Consider the following 20,194-nt stretch of genomic DNA (forward strand, 5'->3'; position numbering starts at 1 on the left):
GTGGCTGGATCTGAGTGAATGCAAAGCCCAGCTCCTCCTCATGGCCACAAATACCAGCTGAGAGAGTAGATGGTGGCATTCAAGGAAGGTGGCTGGAGATGGTGGGAAAGTACCAAGGTAGAAAGGATGCATAACAGTGGGGCTGTTCTGTGCATGCATCCAGCTACCCTGCAGGCGAGTTGGGCTTATGGCCACTCGGGGGAATCTGAGTGGGACCACAGACTTTGGTCAACTCTTGAAACGTGGTGCAATGAGTTAGAGGAAGGAGGCCTGTTACAAAATGCTCCTTCTTCTGGTTACCACAGAGACCAGCTCGGTTTTAGAGACTGAACTATCCTTGGCAGCAAAAAGTGCTAATTCAGCCTTTCCTCCCACTTACATCAAGGCTTCATTTGACCTTGAAAGAGCTGTGCAGGACAATCCATCTTCTTGCAGGTGCCCTGGGAGAGCAGGAGCTGAGAGGAAAAACAAGGCTGGGAAGACAGTGTTTGGGCACTGAGGGTGGGAGCGATGTTGTGCAGGGGTGGGATGGAGGAGCTTCAGGGACAGTCATCCGTCAGGGAGATATGGGAGAGCGGGAAGACACTGTGGTCTTTGGAAAGTGAAGTAGGAGTGTGAAGACAGCTTTGGAAAGAGGAGGAGCCAGGGTAGACTGCAGTAATTGAAGAGGTGGGAGAGCACTGATGGCAAAGTTTTTCTCCTACAAATATGCAGCTGGCAAACCCTGACCATCCTGTTTACCTTTGATGTGTTTTCAGGTCGGAGCATGTGCTCTGTTGGAGCTGATGCCTTTTTCCAGGTGCCCTTTGGGATAGCTTAGGGCAAAGCAATCCATCAAAGGCATTGTCTCCCATGTCAGTCCATCTATGGGTGCTGTAGGTGATGGGCAGAAGGCAACCCAGGCAGGTTAAATCCAGAGGATGAAGTGTAGTAACACTGGGCACAAAGGCTGAGTGTGCTGCCATCCTGCAGTCAGTGCTGCTAACAGAGCACCCTGAGCTGCCAGGAGGGACTGCTGGTCACAGCTGCAAAATAATCGCAAAAATTGGGATTTTGGAGCAGAGAAAGTACTGCAGGAAATATGAGCAGAGACACAGAGCTGAGCTATTCCACGTCCATCCCAGTGCAGCACCATGATTGCAGGATCCTTTCATAGGATGGATTAGAGCTGAATTCAATTTCCTTGATGGTTTTCCCTGATTCTCAGGCTTCAGAGTAGGCATCAAGAAGCGGAAGAGCTTGGGAGAACCAAGATACTATTTGCACTAGTTGATGTAAACCATAAGTCATTCTGATTTTGCTGAGGCTGTGCTGCTCTCGCCAAGCAGGATCTGGCCTATGCTGTTATGGTAATGTGAGGTTTTAAGCAGCAGTTTGTTTCACCACCTCTGGCCTCACAAAACAGGTGTTTGCCCAAGCATTGCCTTCATGCTGAATGCGACATTTTCCAGTGTACAAGAATAATAGATCTTGATGAACGCAGGAACACCCAGGAGACAGAAAAGGAGCCTGTACAGGAAGAGCTCTGTTTGTAACAAAAATGTGCCTTTCAAGACATGTAAGTGTAGTTAAAAATGAAAGGTATTTCTGATGCCAGGCCTGATGGCACTGAAGGTTTCAAATGCAGTTCAGTATTGACAGCACTGTTCTAATTTCTGGCTGGAGATTTTGTTCTTTAGGAAGAATTAAAAGGAAATGTTGTTGCTAGGACTCACTGAAGATACTTGTCTGTGTTTTGCTCACCATGAGTAATGCTCTTGGTTTTGCTACATTTGCCTTTTAAACACAAACTGTTCACAGACAATAGAGACTGGACAAACACAAATTGCGTATAAATAAGCTTGTTCAAACTTGTGTTAAAACTTTGTGTATGTTAATTTTTACAGCCAAAAATTGCAATCCAAAAAGAAATTAAAATACCCTGCCTGTTAGTCAGGCAGAATGTCTGAAGTGTGGCTGTATAACAAGTTACTTCAAATTGGAGGCAAAGCTTTAATTAGTTATTAGCTAACAGTGTTTCCTGTGCAAAATCTATAGCTTTATGCATGTAAAAGAGTGCAAGTCAAGCCTGCCATTAGGATCATCATGTCTTCCTTTTGATTGCCCACTGCTGCTGTATCCCGGGTTGCGAACAGCTCCCAGTGTTAAACTTTTAAGTCAAGAACAGTTCTGTGGGGCTGGAAAGCATCTACTCTGCACTGTTCTGCCTTGGGTCCTTTGTTTTGCTGCATGTGTAGACAGGGCTTTCTTGGGTTGGTTTCTCTGGGAAAACCTTGCATTCACAAAAACAGCACCCCACTGGGGAGAGCATGCCCTGGGAAGAGCAGCCAGAGCTTTGGTTACATGTTGCTGTGGATTTGTATGGTACTTAAGTGGAGTTCTGGTGGTAATGCAGAGCTCTTTCTTTTGGTCAGGAGGTCTGTGCTGAGCCATGACAAATCATTTATCAGTCTTTGGCAGGGCCCTTGGTTGAAGCAGTGGACAAGGGCTGCATGGATGGCAGCTCTTCCTGCCTGGTGAATCCAGCAGATTCACCATTTGTACCAATGCGTAGATAGAGCTGCTCTAAAGCTTTACCTCTGAAGACCTCTATGTCATATCCCTGTGTTTGCCCTCTGTAAGTATCCATTTCCCGAGATTAGTGGCCAGGGCTGTGTCAGAAATGGGTTTAGTCACAGTTAAAATTCAGCTGGAAAGCTCAGTGTCATGCGTGGTGCATTCACAGCCCTGGCTGTGTCTGGAACCTCAGCTTTCTCAGTGACAGTACCTGCTAGCTTGTTTCACTTGAACCTAGTTCTGAGCCTTTGAATCCTGGAAGGGATGCTGATACCCAGCTTTAGACATGTTTATCTTGCAATTTCACAGAAAAATTCTTCCTGGATAGTACAAAATGTAATACAGACCGGGGGGTTGTGCTCATTAAAAGAGGGAATGAAAAAAAAGACTTTGTTGTTAAAGTCTTCCTTTGCTTTGAAGCCAAGCACACTGAATCAAATGAGAGAGCTCTTCCATTTGGCTTCAGTGAATCTTTGAAGTTGCCATTTTTGCTGACTCTGACTGGGATAGGTGTGTGTCTATCTGTTTCTGTTTGTACTGCAGGAGTCCTTCTGCACAGAGCCTGTGGTCAGATGGGCACTGAGAGCTCGGCTGGCTGACTACAGCAGTAGTGGTGTTTTCTTTATGACTTTGTTTTTCCTTCTGTGAGGAACGTTGTTTCTGCAGTAGGAAGTCCCATACCATGATAGCATCTGTGTTTTGTTTCAGGCATCAGAGGGTGTTCCTGTGAAGTATTTTGAGAACTTGGTGGAACTGATAGAGTTTTACAAGAAGGAGAACATGGGTCTGGTATGGCACCTCAAATATCCAGTGCTAAGAGAAGCAGAGGAGGCTGCAGATGAACCAGAGGAGGATGCTGGTAAGAAACTCATGATGTGACTTGGTGATACTTGATACTGACCGTTGATACTTCCTCTGGACTGGATATACACAGTGCAGGCAGGGGGGTTACAGCATGTCATGCAATAAAATGGAGCAGGGTGTAGAGAGGCCTGAGCTGGCAAGACCTTGAGGCAGCAAGTCCTCATGGCTCTGGGGTTGTACTGCATCTGGAGCATCTGTTTAGCTCACCTGAGGGAATACATTGGGACTCTTTGCAGTGTATTGTATCACATGCAGGGCTGAGTAATCTGTGGTCCTTCATTTGGACTCAAGATGGTTTATATCCAGCCATCTCACATGTCTCTATACCCTTCTCCCTGCACTGCATCTCTAGGGCCACTGTCCAGCAGCAGAGATGCTCCCCTAGAGACTAGAAGCACATCTCTCTGCAGCTGCTGCAGGTCTTGATTTATCTGGAACTCAGGCCCCCTTATCTGCTCTGATCCAGAGGACATTTCTAACAGCCTAACCAGAGGGTGCAGATCTGCAGTGGCAGACAGCCTAACTCTATGTATAAAGGAAGATGCATGATGACGAGGTGTGATTGGCATTATCCCAACTATTTTATACGAAATGTCACTGTGGGTTCCTGACACTCGCTGGTCTTGGATCGTTCCTTGGATTTTTCCTGGATCATCTTTTAGATCTGTCATTGTTCTCCTTAATCCCAGAGGAAGGTCATACCCACAGAGCCATCCTTCCTGTCCTTTCTGACGTCTGTCCAGAAATTATGAGCGTTACAATAAAACTTGCCTGAGGGACATAGTCCCTGTGACTATGACCCATAGTTCCTCATAGTCTGCCTGTGACAGGCAGATAGGCCTGTGCACTAAAGCAGATTGATGTGCCTGTGTACATTAATACAATCCAATGGATGTCTAATAGGAGCTGCAAGATTTTGGTGTGCAATTCTCATGAAGAAACAGAACAAGATTTTGCAAAGCTGCTCAGGAAAGATGTTCCCAGTTCTTGGCCAGCTGCACTGAGTCTCCAGCTTTCATGGTGGAGGAGGGAACTACAGCAAAAATAATACACAGAGAGGCGAGCAACAGGAAATGGCGTTCTAGCCAAGACTGAGAGCCTTTAGATGAAGAAATACGAGCACTGGGGCTGAGCTGTTCATGTCCAGGATTTAATTTTATTAAGGCACCTTGTTGCCATCGTGCTGGAGACACGTAAGGCCAATAGGTGTCTGGCCACCTTACACATAGAATTGCAGAGGTGGAAGATGAGCACCCTGCAGATGCACAACCCAGCTGTGCCATTGCTCAGTGCTGCAGTGGCTCTGTGAATCACAGCTTCTGCCCAGGAGCAATGAATCAGTTTTAAGTGTCTCTTTGTAATGAAAATGTCACCATTAGGAAATAGCCAAACAAAACCTCACAACTCAACCAGCTACATACGACATGTGTAACAAAGTGTTGGAGCAATTCCTATGAAAAGAAAGACAACCATGAACCATGGCTAGGATAAATGGAGATGAGCCGACTCCTCTCCCAGGAGAGGAGAGTATGCTGAGCATTATGGAGCAGGAAAACCATTTGTGCTTTCAACTTGATGCCCTAAAGATAAGGCAGGATGCTCAGCCCCTCTGTATTGGATTATGGATTCTATATTCTCCATCTGTGTTTGTTTACTTTAGCTGTTCATTTCTTTCCATTACCAGCTTCTGGTATTCTTTCAATCATGCCCCTCCACCCCATTCTGCCCCAGTGGCAGGTCTGGTAATGATATGGATGAGGTACATCTGTGTTCTCTAAGCATTATATTCAAAGCATTATATTCAAACTAATTAACCTTCATAGTGCCTGTGCAAATGGGAGAGTCAAACTGACTCGGATGAGGTTACCCTGCCAGGCAGAGGTGTGCACACTGCTTGTACATGAAGCCTGGCAGCTCATCCCACCGGTCTCACACCACTGACATCCCCAAGAACAGGGCTGGGCCACTATCAAGCCCTGAACTTTCCAGCTCTGAAATCAGAGACAGTTCAGAATGGATGGTCCCTGCAGTGACTGCCACTGTGGTACAGACTCTGCCCTGCCTATGGGTGAGTGGATCAAATTGCCATGCTGGGAGTGACTGTGCCTTTCCCTTCCTCCTTGCCAGACCTGGTACCCACGCCTCCTATCCTTCCCCTGCGCAACATCCTCATGACATTGCCAAGCAGCGAGGTGAAGGAGGTACCTTCTCTCCCCGAGAACTCCAAGGTGGCAGATGTTAACAAACTGTCCCTTTCCGAGACACTACTCCAGCGGCTGCAGCAACAGGACACAAGCAGGTGAGGATGGATGGCAAGTCACAGGGCTGCAGAATCAGCCTTCAGCCCAGCTCTGCGCTTTCTGGGCCTCTCTGGACCTATTTGATTTAGTGAAACTACTTACTCATATTAACAAATGAAGAACAGAGAAAGATCTACAGTGCATTGGCTATTCTTGACAGTCATCTAGAAAAAATACTTTTTGGAAGTATTAAAATCACCAATAGACTTTCTCCACTGAGATATAGGTTTCTAATATAAAAGCTGGTAAGAACTTGTTGTATCAGCTGATACAACAGTGAACTTGTTGTATCAGCTATGCACCTAAACTACAGATTGTATCAGAAAGCACCAGCCAGTTGTCAAAAAGAATAAGCTTGTGTGTGGATTTCCAGGTACTCACTGATTTACTGCAGCTACAGGTCTGACTCATATTGTCCCACCTGCTGTCAAATCTGGACATGCACTGAAGTCTTAGAGGAAGCCACATGACATTTAATGACTAGATTGAAAAGTAAAATGAAAACAGAATCAGAAGGCATGGCTGTTGGCAGGGCAGTGAGAGGTTGTGAGCAAACAGTGGTCATGTGTGGCAGCACAGGTCCTGTTGTGGTGGCTCGGTAGCACACTGGGAGAAATCCAGTTTTGTTCAGCTGCCTGCACTGTTTCATGTGCATCATCAAAGCCAGCTGGGACCTCCTGCATTTATCAAGCCACAAGACATCACATACAGTCTGCCTGGTTCATCCTTCCCTGCGGGGCTGGAGTCCAGGCACCACAGAGACAGGGAGGAGGGCATCCCATTCAGCTCTGTGGTCTCAAGCCCCTTAGGACAGTTTTTAATTGTTTGGAGTAAAACCTTCAAAGTGGGACTTGGTGAGGTGAAAGGGAGCCTTCTTGTCCCTGGAATCCCTGAGCTGCCCTTAGCAACATCACAGCAGCCTGGCTTCACCTGCCAAGTCTAATGATCCCACAATAGTTTTGGCAGAGCTGGGTATCAGAAGACTTCTCCTGACATAGTAGCTCAGCAGTCATGGAGGAGAGGATTTGATATGGAGAAGGAGGAAGAGGAGATGTCACCAGTGTAGTAGGGAATTCATGGTTCAGTTCTGAGAACTGTGTATTTACACTGAAATCCAAGGCAAATTGCTTCCCATCTGTCTATACAAGCAGTGGAAGTTTCAGAAAAATAATAAAGCTGTCTATATTAATAAAAATAATAAAGCTGTCTGATATTTGGGACCAGAGGGAAGAGCTGGCTTTTGACCTGCCTGTTTCTTTTACAGTGTCCCTGATGAGCATCTTAAGCTCATCCAAGATTACCTGCAAGTTCACATCATCAGTGACTTTGAGATGGTGCAGACTGGCTCAAGCAGCCTTCCTCAGCTGAAGAAACTACTTGCACTTCTTTGCAAAGGACTCTTCAGGTAACTGGAGACCGTTTTTCAGAGTATAACGTTGTGACACTGTAGTCTAACACAGGTTCCACGTGCGTGCATTCAGAACCTGTATTTCTGGCACAGGAAATTGGCTTACCCTCAAAAACATTATATTTAGCTCTCTTGACCAGTGATTCTGGTCCAAAGCTGTGAAATCTATATAAAAGAGACAGCTCTGACAGTGAAGTTCCCCTGTAGGCGGTTTCAGTCAGTGGAGTATTGTTTTTTTAGGGTTTGTTTTGAAAGAAACAAAACAAAAAATGCTCTAATGATTAACTCCATAATTTGGTAATACAGAAGTGACACCCACAGAATTGTCAGACAGGAATCGTTTATGGAAACAAGCACATACTGGTGTATAGCTATGTTTTAAACACTGATTTTTCCTTCCCACTAATGCACTGTGAACCTGGGGTGATTTCAGTGATGTCAATGAGGTCCAGCTCAAATGAAAACAGAAACAAGCCTCAACTCTACCGATTTTACCTTTGCAATTTACAGACCTTCCAGGTCCCAAATAGGTAAACTCCGATAGGGAACTAAAACCTTGCAGAGCTCCCTCTTTTTCCGGTAGAAGGATGTGATCCCACCCCCCACCACCACTTTGCTGCTTGTAAGCAAAAGAGGAAGTTAATGCATACTTCTGCAGAGACCTTAGAGCAGTCTATGGCAGAGGGCACATAGTTCCACACTTCTATCTGTGGCTTGCAAAATCCTTCTCTCCCGTGGATTTAGAAGTGAAGCTGGTAGTGCTAGTGGCCCGATCTTGTTTTCCTAGAGCTCACCAAGGCTGAAAAGTGGCCTAAAATGAGGGGTGTATATTACTGATTTGCTTGGCTTTAACCCGTGGAGGAAAGGCAGGGAGTGAGTGAGATGCTCAGTTGCTTGGGACCATGGTTGCTCCTCTGAAGTGGTGGTCACTGGGCAAGTTTTACCAGGCAAAGGGGGAGGAATATGCTGTTCTGTTCCATCTGTGAGAACCCAGCTGCCCACAGGCAAGCCCCTGGCACGACTGAGATGGGCTTGTGCAAAATGCTGCCATTCCTCTGCGCGCTGCTTGGAGGTTTTGCTTCTCTACACCCACAGAGAGGGAGACCCAGGTGGCTTGCTAAGAATAAATCTGAACAATGGAAACTAAAATCTAATGAAATCACAAGTGAGAGTTTCGTGTTAAGAAAATACCTCCACTACTGCTGTTATGATGAAGGCTGGCTTTTTCCATTTCCCACTTAACTCCTCTTCACCTTATCTGGGTTTTGCATCCCTGCTCCTCATAAATGCACATGGTGTGGCAAGGCAGAAGATACAACAGGCTCAGAATCCATTCAAGTATCATAGAATCCCAGACTGGTTTGGGTTGGAAGGGACCTTAAAGCTCATCCAGTTCCAACCCCTGCCACAGGCAGGAACACCTTCCACTAAAGCAGATTGCTCCAAGCCCCACCCAACCTGGCCTTGAGCACTGCCAGGGATGGGGCAGCCACAGCTTCTCTGGGCAACCTGTGCCAGTGCCTCAGCACCCTCACAGGAAAGAACTTCTTAATGTCTAATCTCAATCTCCCCTCTGTCAGGTTAAAGCCATTCCTCCTTGTCCTGTCACTACATGCACTTGTATGAAGTCCTTCTCCAGCTTCCTTATCAGCCCCTTTAGATAACAGAATGTTAAAAGGTCTTCCCATCCCTTCTACAGAATTTTCTCCCCATACCTGCAGTATTTCAGCGAGATGAAGCTGCCTTCTCAGTTTTCTTATGAAGTCCAGAACTGCAGCCTATTTCCAGTCCCAGGTCTCTCTGAGTAACCTCTGCTCCTCTGTTTGAATTGTCCCATGGATGTCTGCCATCCAGTCAAACTGTTTGCTTAGCCTTAGCTGACTAATAGACAGGTGCTTGGGTATCTTATTGTTTTCTGCAGTCTTAATCTCCAAGGTTATCTGGTTTTTAGGTTACTTCCCTTATTGGACTTCTGAACTCTCAGATTAATCAGTGGTATTACCTAAATTTACTTTTTATTTACCTCAGCTTTCTTCAGCTTCACAGGGATTCCAGCCAAAGGTACAGGTAATTCCTAGGCTGCTGCTCAGTGGCTGTGTCCTCTTGTTCTTAACAATGTTCAATTTCGATGTTTTCACAGTATTTCAGAACAGGTTAAAGAAACAGACAAGAAGAAGAAATTTTAATTGGCACAGCTTGGGCTGAAGCTCCTTTGAATTTCCTGGCACTGCCAAGGGTTCAGAGTGTGCAGGAGGCTGTTTGTGAGCCACACTGATTTGCTGTGAATCTGAGGTTTTGTGATGCTGTGTTCTGGCTTCTCCCTATCTCCCAGAGCCCAGCTGTGCCACCTTTCAGAGCTGCTCTCAGACACACTGCCATCACTGTGAAAAGCAAGCATCCTGATGACTTTTGTCTGACTCACTCCTGCATTTTGATACCAGGCTGTGGGTAAATACTGACTGCCATTGCTAGCAAGGTAGAGGAGATGTATACTGGAGCTCCTCAATGGTTGGGAGAGCTTATAGTGAACTATTGGTTTGGAGAGGAGTTGGGCCAACTGTTAGTGAACACTCTGCCTTTTGCAGTTCATGTATTACCTATGGGCAGGTGCAGGACCCATTTCTGACCGACAAGCTCAAGCACTGCTAGGCCACAGCAGACTAGGAAGGCAGTGGTCTAGTGGTCTTGAGATCACTTGCCCTTACCCTCCTCACCATTGATCCCTGATTAATTCAGCAAGGCCCAGACCCCAGTGTGCATTAGAGACACTGAAAGCTCACTTTGACTCTGCTGGAAGCTATCATTGCCTTCTAGGGCTCGCTATGGCCAAGGGAGTCAGGACAACCATGTCACATCTTCTTATCAGAGCCTGAGGGACAATGGAACAACCACTGTTGGGAGAGGCTGTTCGCTCTGGCAGCTCATATACTAAAACTGAAGTAAAACAGAGACTTGTAAGGCTCATGCATACTTTTGTGGAGCACTGCTAAAATAAATTGGCATACAAGGGTTTCCATGGTCAGGGAATCCTCCAGGGGCTGGAAAACTGATTCATGGAGAGCTTTGTGCCACTGCAGCACACAGTGGGGACTATCCATGCGGGTGGACTTTGTTCAGAGTTTAATACCAGCCTTAAGTGAAATACGCTAGTACTGGCCTCCTCAGCCTGCTACTGTCTGAAGCCATGATTTGGTCATCTATTACTACCCTGCATGGTTCTGTTTATTCTCCCTCACTAGATAATTTGTACATAGAGCCTTTTCAAGCACTTGTGATACCAGCATTTGTGCAATTATATGTGTACACACAGGCCTCTGGCACTTCAGTGGTGATCACTATATTTATTTCCTTTATTCTGTCAAAAGCAGAAAACAAATGGAGTTATCAGTGCAACTAAAACCACTTTGTGGTTTTGCTGAGTTTGATCGCCTGTACGTGGTCTTCCCCCATCCTCACGTGTGCTACATGTTGCACTGTACAGTAAACAGAGGGCAGTTTTCCCATGAGAAATCATTTCTGAGCTGCTTCAAGCAGCTGCTGCTCTCTTTTCAAAAGATGGCCTACACTTCCTGGACTCTTGGTCTTGTCCTTTGTGTGCCCCATAGCATTTCATGTCTTCATTTCATCTGCATCTTCATTTCAGTCTGAATTTTTTTCAGACTGACATTTTAAATGTGAGTCCTTAATTTAGGCAATTAATCAGCCATGGTTCAGCACCTAGACAAATATCTAATCTTCAGACAGTCAGGCATACTTTTGTTTTGAAGCACTTTCCCCAGCAAACAGGGCATAAAATCCGGTCCATTCAGGCTTAGGAAAGTGAGGGAAATCATTAATATCCACTGTTGACTAGGCACAATGCAAGCATCCTAGCACTGCTCACCACCACTACCTTCCTTTTGACCTGTGCTCCCTGGCTGCTCTTTGCCTGATAAGTCTAGTCATTATCACAGCATGGCTTGTGTGCCAAATTCATACAACAATGTTTTGACAAATGAGCATCCTGTGGAATCTAATTGGGAAATGCTGAAGGAGTCATGTAACCCACAAACGGTTCCCGTTCAGGAGATTAAAGGCTGGCTTTTCCACCCCCTTGCTGTGTCCAGCCCCTCTTTGGCATGTGAGCTGAAAATCTGAAAATGAGTTTCCTCTTCGTGCAGTGTCCCCAGCATCCTGCATCAACATCAGCAGCTGCATGAGACCTTTGCAAAACCGAGCTGCTCCCGCTGCTGCAGCCTTCATAGGCACCAAACCTTGCTGGGCATTGAGATTTCTGAGTGAACTTTGGTCTGTGAGTTGGCATAGTTATGGTGATGCTCCATCTCTGGCAGTGTTCAAGGCCAGGCTGGATGGAGCCTTGGGTGACATGGTCTAGTGTGAGGTGTCCCTGCCCATGGCAGGGGGTTGGAACTGGGTGATCTTAAGATCCATTACAACACAAACCATTCTGTGATCTGTGACACTTGCGAGAGCAAGCCTAATGTGAATGTGTGCCTGTAGTCTAAGCTGCATGATTCTGTCTGAAGAGAGCAAGCGCTTATCTACCCTGCACCTGACTGCAGCCTTACACCTCTGCCGTGTCTCTGTTCCCAGTGAAGCCTCTAGGACTCTCCCATCTCTGGAATCCATCCAGAAAGTGTTTGAGCAGCAGCTGCACCCTGGTATCCATCAGCGCTCACAAGTAAGTCAGGTGAAAGGGGGGAAAAGGAGGAGAGAGGAGTGTGGGTGTTTATCAGCAGGGGGGGAGAGCACAGCAATGACCCATGGGATTCTGGTGATCAGTTGCAGCTTCTGTTCTCTCTAGCCTCTTTGTGGCTGCAGTGCAGAGGGCACACAGTGAGTTGTATCGCCACAGTTTCACTTATCCCGTAGTCCCCTCTGCCTGCTCCCCTCTCTTGCCCCAGAGGCAAGTGCAGTGAACGTCAATGTCCCCACTCTTCCTCAGCCTGTGGGCTGAGGCTGCACATGTCTCATTCCATAAACACTCCAGGATGTTTCACTGCCAAATCCTCCCCCCCAAGTCCCCTTAAGCCTCATGACCTTCCTCTCCCTACCAGTAGCCCAGAAACCAGAAGTCCAGGACTTCTGTATGTCCTGGTCATGCAAAACTATCTCCCAGCAGCAAGCTGACTCCCTTGCATGCCCAGCTGCTTTTAACCTATGGACAAGGTTTACAAATTCATCCTTCCACCCTCCCATACTTCTGCATGTTGAGACAAACTCTGTGCTCCTGCACTGCCTTTTATGGATTAGAGTAGCAGAGGCACCAGTGCTTCTCCTTGCTCTGTGTGTGAGGTGTTCTGGGGCGAGACTGCTGCGCTTTCAGGCCATGCCCTGTGGTTTAGTAATTATGCATATCTCTCTCTTTTTGTTTCTCTGTTGTGGTTATCAGATGCTTGGTGAAGCTAGTCCAGTCAATATTGTATTGAAACTCAATCAGCTGATTTCTTTGCTGTCTTCTATTGAAGAAAAGGTAGAGTTTTAAAGCTATTTATGTTACCTTCTTGTCATATTTTGCCTCTAGTTATGCATCTTGTTCATCATCAGAGCAGTTTTCTGCTACAGTGAGATTTCTTTGCTTTGACTTCATTGCTCTCAATGTAGTGCAGAATCACCAAATGCAATCTGGTGCACATCAATTCTTTTACAGGTGAAAACACTGTTGATTGAAGGTCCTGATTCAACCCACCGGCGCTCCCTCATTCCCCCTGTCACTTTTGAGGTAAATGTTATTTTTTGACGATGCTGATCACAATGTGGCAGGGCATCAATGCAGATTTTTGTTGGTATCTTGGTTCCTGAGAACTTTGCTGTGCTGCCACAGAGATAACAGCTATTCCTGGATGCTGTTTAGCACCATGTAAATGCTTCAGAGATGTCTAGTGAGATTGGCAGAACGATGATGTGTGTCCATGAATTCAGGAGGGTGTTGCTTTTGTAATACACAACTGAAGCGTAGATTGCTTATGAAAAATCTGTTTTCTAATAGGTGAAGGCTGACTCCCTAGGAATTTTCTCAAAAATACATCTCAAGGTTGATGTGGAAATGGGAAAACTGATTATCAAGAGAGCTAAGGATGGTCCAGAGGACAAGTTTTATACCCACAAGAAAAGTAAGATGCTTACGTTCACAAATGCTGGGCTAGATTCTCAGTCCCTTGAGTAATGGAGAGGGGTTCCCTTTGGCCTCACTGAGGGGAAGGTTTTGCCCAAAGTGCAGATAGCTCTGCTAGGTCCTGGGTGTTGTGCAAGGCTCCAGTCAGTCTGGATTGCCTATCCACAAAGTGGCCTGCAGGGAGTCATCACTGGGCTAACCAGCTTACACAGATTGGTTTAGACCTGGCCTCTTGGTCTAAATGAAGACAGAGGTAGCAGGGAGCACGTTTTGATAGAAGATTCCACATAAAGCTAGTTGCAATAGATCCATTTTCTACTGAAAAGCAGTGTCACTTGAAAAATAAGTTCTGCTGGAACATATTGACTTCTGTGATGATTTTTGGTGGCAGAAAGCCAGATACTCAGTTTCAGTAACATTTCTCAGTGAATTTCCCTTTGGTTTTGGGTTGGTTTTTTGCTGGCATTTTTCTGTATGTGAATCAATATCTCTACTGATGAGCAATGCTGCTTTGGTCTTGGAAGGCCCAATTCAGACAACTTTCCTTTTCTCCTGTTGTATTTCTGGACAGGCAGCTCACTGAGATTGAGCCAAATGGATTTATTAGAGGGAAGGTGATACCCTTGGCCTCTTTCCTGCTAGAATATCAACCTGTTGCTGGCAGTGATTTAAAAGATTAGCTATCATGCATGGCATTCTCCTCCTGTCTTTCATCATTACTTAGCTGCTATTTTAGATGGGGAGGAACCGCCTTTATTATCAAATGAGGTTTTTTTACCTCCTCTTTCACAGGTGGGGAAGGAATATATGTAGGCTGACTCAGGATACAAAGAAATTACCTGCAGGAAGCCAAGGTTTCACTTCAGACAGGAGGGCTTGGTATGGACTTTGCTCAGGCAAAATGAGTTTTGGGGGGTCCTCTTCACTTCAGAGTCCAAACCTATTCGTATAGAGAACAGGTCTAAGCAACATTACAGTGCAGTTATGTGGGGCAAAGTGAGCCTCAGACATAAAAGACCATGTAAATCCTGAGCCTGTGAACACTGTCATATTAGTTTTGGTGGGATTCTAGTCTCAGTGTCTGCAGCTCATGAAACTCAGCTTCTGTTTAGTCTTGCAGCTGATCAAGTCCCAGAAGGTCCCGAACAAACTGGTCATTGTGCTGGAAACAGAAAAAGAAAAAACACAGCGGAAGGAATATGTTTTCTCTGATTCCAAGGTACACACACAGTGTACTTCCCTCCCACCAGCCTGGAGCAGGTAGCAGGTACCTGGGTGGGAGCAGTACAAGGGGCATTCCTTGGCAGAAAGAGGACCTGCTGAGGAGCAGTGGTTTTTGCATTGCAAAAATGAAATTCCTCCTTTGTTCTGGAAGCATCCAGAAAGTTAACAAGTGCACTGCGTAAAGGGATAACTGGAAAGGGCAGCCATACCTGCGTGCTGTCACTGAGGCAGGAGAACAGTGTCAGCAAGCAGTGAGAAGAGGCAAGGAGTCATCTGAGGGTAGCTGCAAGGAGGTTTATATAGACAAACAAGAGGGAAGCCTAGGTTTTATTCTGACTAAGCTCAGCACTTGTTAAAGTAATACACAAGCTAAATGCCTAAGAAAATACCACAGGAAACAGCCTCTTTGAAGGTTCCAGATAGTGAGGAGCTAACATGCCCTTGAAGTGTGGAGGGAATTTCCTGGTTCAGCTAGTTTTTCAAGGTGTTGTGTTGGAGAAGTTAAGCAACTTGTTAATTGTCTCTGCTCCTCCCTGTCTAGAAGAGAGAAGGGTTCTGCCAACTTCTGCAGCAGATGAAGAATAAACACTCAGAGCAACCAGAGCCTGATATGATCACCATCTTCATTGGGACTTGGAATATGGGTATGGGCTCATACAGTCCCTTCTGATGTGGGCATTCCTCTGAAGGAATAGACATTTCCCAAAATGTGTGCTCACCTGTCACGATGTGCTCCAGACGCTGTGTTTGTTCTGGAGCAGATCTGTACACCAGGGTTGTACTGGTGCAGATCTCTAGGCATATTCTCACATATGGTTTGACAGTTTTAATGGTTCCAGTCAAAGGACCTTAAAGGGTACTGAAGGATTCCTCCAATGACAGGCACTTGTGGCCAGCATGAAGTTGGCACAGCAAGCTTCTGTGTATGCTATCCTCCATCTTGCATGCCAGCTGCTTCTGAACCTCACTAGGGACTGTTCATGTCCAGCCTGGGAAGAGAGCTGAGTATCTGCAATATTTAGGGAAGGGGACGGGGTGTAGTTGAGGAGAGTGGAATTTAAGTTATTTTTCCAATCTGGGGAGAAAAGTCTGGTTCAACTGCTGTAAGCTGAGCTGTCTGTGCTCAGTCACACTTAAGGGGTAAGGTAAATGCAGTGGCAGGCCAGGACTACCCTTGGCTAGCCTTGGCCTTGGTAAGCTAATGAAAGACAGGAAGATGTCCAAAGCAGAGTCAGCCCTTCATCAGTGACTCAGTTAGGGTTAACATCTTTGTCATCTTAGAATAGTGTGCCCTGGCTAATAGGGAACTGGTATAGGATAGAGTATATGTGAAGCCTGTAATTTCTGTCCCCATGGGTTGTCTGTATCCTCAGTCTGACAGAACATACTCTGACTTACTTTGGTGTTTGATTTGCTAATAAAAGGTGCTGCACCTTCCCCAAAGAAGATCACCTCCTGGTTTCTCTCCAAGGGGCAGGGGAAGACCCGTGATGACACTGCTGACTACATTCCTCATGACATCTATGTGATTGGCACTCAGGAGGATGCCCAAGGGGAGAAGGAATGGCTGGAGACCCTGAGGCAATCCTTGCAGGAAATCACCAGTATCAGCTTCAAAGTGGTGAGAAGTTATTCCAGCTATTGCACATTGCTCAGGCATACGAGGAGAGTAGATTTTGTGCAAATAAGAGACAGAATAAGTGGTGTTTTGCCTACATCTCCTCCCCTTCCCTCCCTTTTATTGTCATTGCGTTTGGATGAGGGAGAGTGAACTGAATCTGTCTGTGGACTCCACAAGATCCTCCCCTGGAACTTGCTAGATGGGCTTATTGCTATGGATGGTGACCCCCTCACTGCCAAAGCAGGGACTCTGACATGAGCTTTTCTTCCTGCCAGTCCGTGATCATTGCAGATGCTGAGCACTTGGGTCAAGTGGTGGTGATACTTTGACCTTCATAAAGGAAGAGACAGTAAAACTTTCTGAGCCAGAACATACCAGCGCACAGGTATAATCATAAAAGAAACTGAACCTTGAGGATGTTCTGACATTCCTGAGTTTCAGCGATATCAAGAAATAAATCTAATCATATCTGAAAGGCCACAGTAGAATGGGACTTAAGACTCTCGTGATAGTTAGAAAACTGCAAATTTTGTGCAAGCGAGGCAATCCAGTGATTAACTAGAAAATAGCACTAGAAAATAGCTAGGTCCTTCCTCCCACCTCTGATTAAAATGACTGAAAGTATATCCTAAGCACAGGAAGAAAATTTGTGTAGGAGAAGTACCACAGAAGGAGCCAGGACAGCTGCAGCTACAGCACAGCTCTGCAGCATGTGAAGAAATACAACCTCTAACCTTCCCATCCCTGCAGATAGCAATCCATACCCTCTGGAACATCAGGATTGTCGTGCTGGCCAAACCAGAACATGAGAACCGCATCAGCCACATCTGCACAGACAACGTGAAGACGGGCATCGCAAACACACTGGGTGAGGAACAGACCTGGTCTTGCCCAGAGGACTGAGATCTGCTCGGTCCCTGCCAATACTGTCCTTGAAATGGAACAGCTCTTTCCCCACAAGACTCCTTTGACTGCAGATATGTGACACTAGTGTTACTAAAATTGTATCCCACTGGCACTGATTATAGGTTATCCTGTAAAAAAGGAAATTTATTTGTGCGTATACTTAGCACATATATATTTATATTCCCAGCAAACACCTTTGACTGTCTATTGGATTGCTTTTCCTTGGGTTTCACGGGGAAATTGCACTTCTTTCCCTTCAACTAATCTTTTTCTTAGCATCCTTAGAAAATTTGTTACCACAATCTGTGCTGTATACACTGATTCTTTCTGTGCTCATTAAGTTAACTTATTTCTTTTCTCCATTCCACTTAAGATGTACTGGGTGCTTTATTATCCTTGCTAGACTCAGCCTGGAGGTGGATTGATTTCTTGACATTTTTCACTTACCTTTTTCCAGGTAATAAAGGAGCTGTGGGGGTGTCATTCATGTTTAATGGAACCTCCTTTGGGTTTGTTAACAGCCATTTGACTTCAGGAAGTGAAAAGAAACACAGGTAAGACACATCCTTCCCTCTCTAAAATGGGTGTTGTCCCAGGATGACATTCCCTGGGCCATGTTTGGAAGGAGGGCCCACCAGACAGTCACAAGCATGTTTTTCTGATCATAAAAGATTATTAAATGTCTCCTGTGAGGGCAACCTGTGCTAAAGACACTGCTTATTGTGTCACCATTTAAACAAGGGACTTCTATGTAGCCGTTCCACATGGGCACAGGTGAAATGGACAGCAAAATACCTTCAGAGCCAAGTGTAGATGCCATGCAAGCCCAGTACATGAGGAAAATAGTTTCCTGGTCTACAGTATTTTGGAGACATGTGGGAAGTTTTTTCCCATCCCAGAATCATGTGCTGAAGGGTACTGTCTGCCTCCTCACTGTGGGCAGCGCTGCAAGCGCGGGAGCTGTGGTGCACCCTGAGGCACAGATCCTGCTGGGCAAAGCATTCAGGAATACCAAGAGGGAGTTGTTCAGCACAGAAATACCTCCATGGTGGCTAATTCTCTATACCCAGCTGCGAAATGAGTTTCCATGGTCTAGGCAGGTTCTGTGCTGCATGGGATTGAAGGCAAAGATCCTGACATTGTTGGGAGATAGGTGCCCACGCTGGGAAGAGATGGAACAGTCAAAGGGATGGTCTTGAAAGCAGACGTCTTGAAATTGAAAGGTTGGCTTTGCCATCTTTTCCAGTCCAGAACCCAGAAAAGATATGGTGTGGAACTTCTGCACAGGGTATTTGCCACTGATGAAGTCAACCTCTATGGAAGGGTTCCACAGGGCTTGGAATAGCTGCCAGAATCTAGGAATGTGTTTGCTGCTGAAACCCTAAGGCAACAATCTAATGCTGGGTTTCTAGGACATGCAGCTCAGAAAAGCACAGCCCCAGGAGGCAACAGAAGTGGCTTTGGGATAGCTTTCCAGCTTTTCAATTCAGGTGGAAGCAGTCTGACACCCAAGGAGCTGCTCTAGGTGCCACTGCCCCTCCTCAGAGCAGGCTCACCAGATACACACTGTACAAGGTGCAGCATGAGCTGTGCTGTGTTACTGATCCCATTGAGTAGGTTGGGAGACACTGAGCATGTCACTTGGGCCTGTCTGCTGAGGTGCAGTGCCAGACAGGGGTGGCAAGTTCTCAGCTTCTGATGTGCTCTCCTCTAGATGTTGAGCCAGATTGGTTCCTGCCTGGTAAAGCATCAGTTTGTGCCAGTGCAGGCACTTAGAAACCGCATGGCAATTTAGTTTGTCAGGCAGATGTTTCTTGTCTTGACAGACGCAACCAGAACTACACAAGCATCCTGCGCTTCCTGACACTGGGAGATAAGAAACTGAGTCCGTTTAACATCACTCATCGCTTTACTCATCTCTTCTGGCTGGGAGACTTGAACTACCGCGTGGAGCAGCCCCCAGCGGTTAGGGATGCTATGTGAATCCCTGGGGAGAGAAAATACTGTGTTGTGATAGAAGCACTGTCTTTTCCCAATCTAAAGCAACATGGCAGACAGTGGCAGAAAGAGGGGAGGCAGAAAGGATCCCCAGGGCACAAGTGTGACACCAGTTGAGGGAGGAAAGGAAATCCCTTTTGCCCTCTCCAAGGATTAATGGACCCAGGAATGGCGTCTGGCATACTCTGCTGCTCCAGGCAGCATCGCTTCCCCAAACTCCCAACTCCCCTTCCCACTGTGAGTAAGCATCTGTCTGTGAACAGCTTGATGCAGAGATTGCCTTTCTGCGCTATTTGGTTAGTTTTTAATGGCTCAGAAGCGGCCTTCAGAAACAGGCAAGCCATAATAAATACTAGATAGGTTTCAGTGGGTGGGAGACAACAGCCAGCCTGGTGTTGATGTACATCTGGCAGTGTGTGTGCTTGTGTGGGGGTTGTGTGGGCATTTTGATGCATGTTTTGATAGACAAATGTTTGGTCATACAGCAAAGACCTTCACAGTGGGGGGCCTTTCACAGTGGGGAAGTGGCAGGGGCATGGCTCTGTGAATCAGTTCAGAATCACTTGCTGGCTCCCCACTGAAGATAGTATTTACAAGGAGTTTTTGCATCATCTGCAGCTCTGCTGTTTCCCTGTTGGCAGGAAGCGGAGAATATTATCCAGAAGATCAGGCAGCAGCAGTATCCGGAGCTGCTGGCCTTCGACCAGCTTCTCATAGAGAGAAAGGACCAAAAGGTGTTTCTGCAATTTGGTAAGATTCTGAGGTTGTTGGCAGGTTCCTCTCCCATTTCCTCTGACTTTCTCTGCCAGACTTGATGTGGGGCAGCGTGTACAGAGCTGTGCCTGTCTCAGCCAGATGAGGATTCTCAATGGGCCACACTGTAACAGCTATCTCTCTGTTTTAGAGGAAGAAGAGATCACTTTTGCTCCAACCTACCGCTTTGAAAGAGGTACCCGGGAGAAGTATGCTTACACCAAGCAAAAAGCTACAGGGGTAGGTGAAAACTCATGTCTGTTCAGAAGTATGTGGCAGAGCAGGGAAATAACTCCTACAGAAGGAAGTGACCTAAACCAATCTCTGCATTTTCTGCCCTTGTACTCTTTTGAAAGGAGTCAATACAAAGAAAAAGATTTGACACAAATCTATGGTGCTTGAGCAAGTGAATTTCCTGTTCGTTTGTGAGCTGGTCCTTTCTCTTCTTC

General features: G+C 46.2%; 1 protein-coding gene across 3 annotated transcripts in view; it reads left to right on the forward strand.

The window, feature by feature from the left end:
- INPP5D (inositol polyphosphate-5-phosphatase D) overlaps positions 1-20,194 on the forward strand; it is a 53,050-nt gene that overhangs the window by 22,059 nt on the left and 10,797 nt on the right. For all 3 annotated transcript variants that reach the window (XM_061354538.1, XM_061354539.1, XM_061354540.1), the window contains exons 3-17: positions 3,265-3,415; positions 5,548-5,719; positions 6,985-7,125; positions 11,722-11,809; positions 12,521-12,601; positions 12,779-12,850; positions 13,118-13,241; positions 14,356-14,462; positions 15,009-15,111; positions 15,892-16,088; positions 16,839-16,956; positions 17,452-17,548; positions 18,821-18,959; positions 19,634-19,742; positions 19,897-19,985. In XM_061354538.1, coding sequence (XP_061210522.1) covers positions 3,265-3,415; positions 5,548-5,719; positions 6,985-7,125; positions 11,722-11,809; positions 12,521-12,601; positions 12,779-12,850; positions 13,118-13,241; positions 14,356-14,462; positions 15,009-15,111; positions 15,892-16,088; positions 16,839-16,956; positions 17,452-17,548; positions 18,821-18,959; positions 19,634-19,742; positions 19,897-19,985 — 1,788 coding nt within the window. The remainder of the gene's footprint in view (positions 1-3,264; positions 3,416-5,547; positions 5,720-6,984; positions 7,126-11,721; positions 11,810-12,520; positions 12,602-12,778; positions 12,851-13,117; positions 13,242-14,355; positions 14,463-15,008; positions 15,112-15,891; positions 16,089-16,838; positions 16,957-17,451; positions 17,549-18,820; positions 18,960-19,633; positions 19,743-19,896; positions 19,986-20,194) is intronic.

The sequence above is a fragment of the Neopsephotus bourkii genome, unplaced genomic scaffold, assembly GCF_033783945.1.
Source record: "Neopsephotus bourkii isolate Nb327-2 ecotype Australia unplaced genomic scaffold, CSIRO-AGI_Nbou_v1 NB_739, whole genome shotgun sequence".
NCBI classification, from domain to species: Eukaryota; Metazoa; Chordata; class Aves; order Psittaciformes; family Psittacidae; genus Neopsephotus; species Neopsephotus bourkii.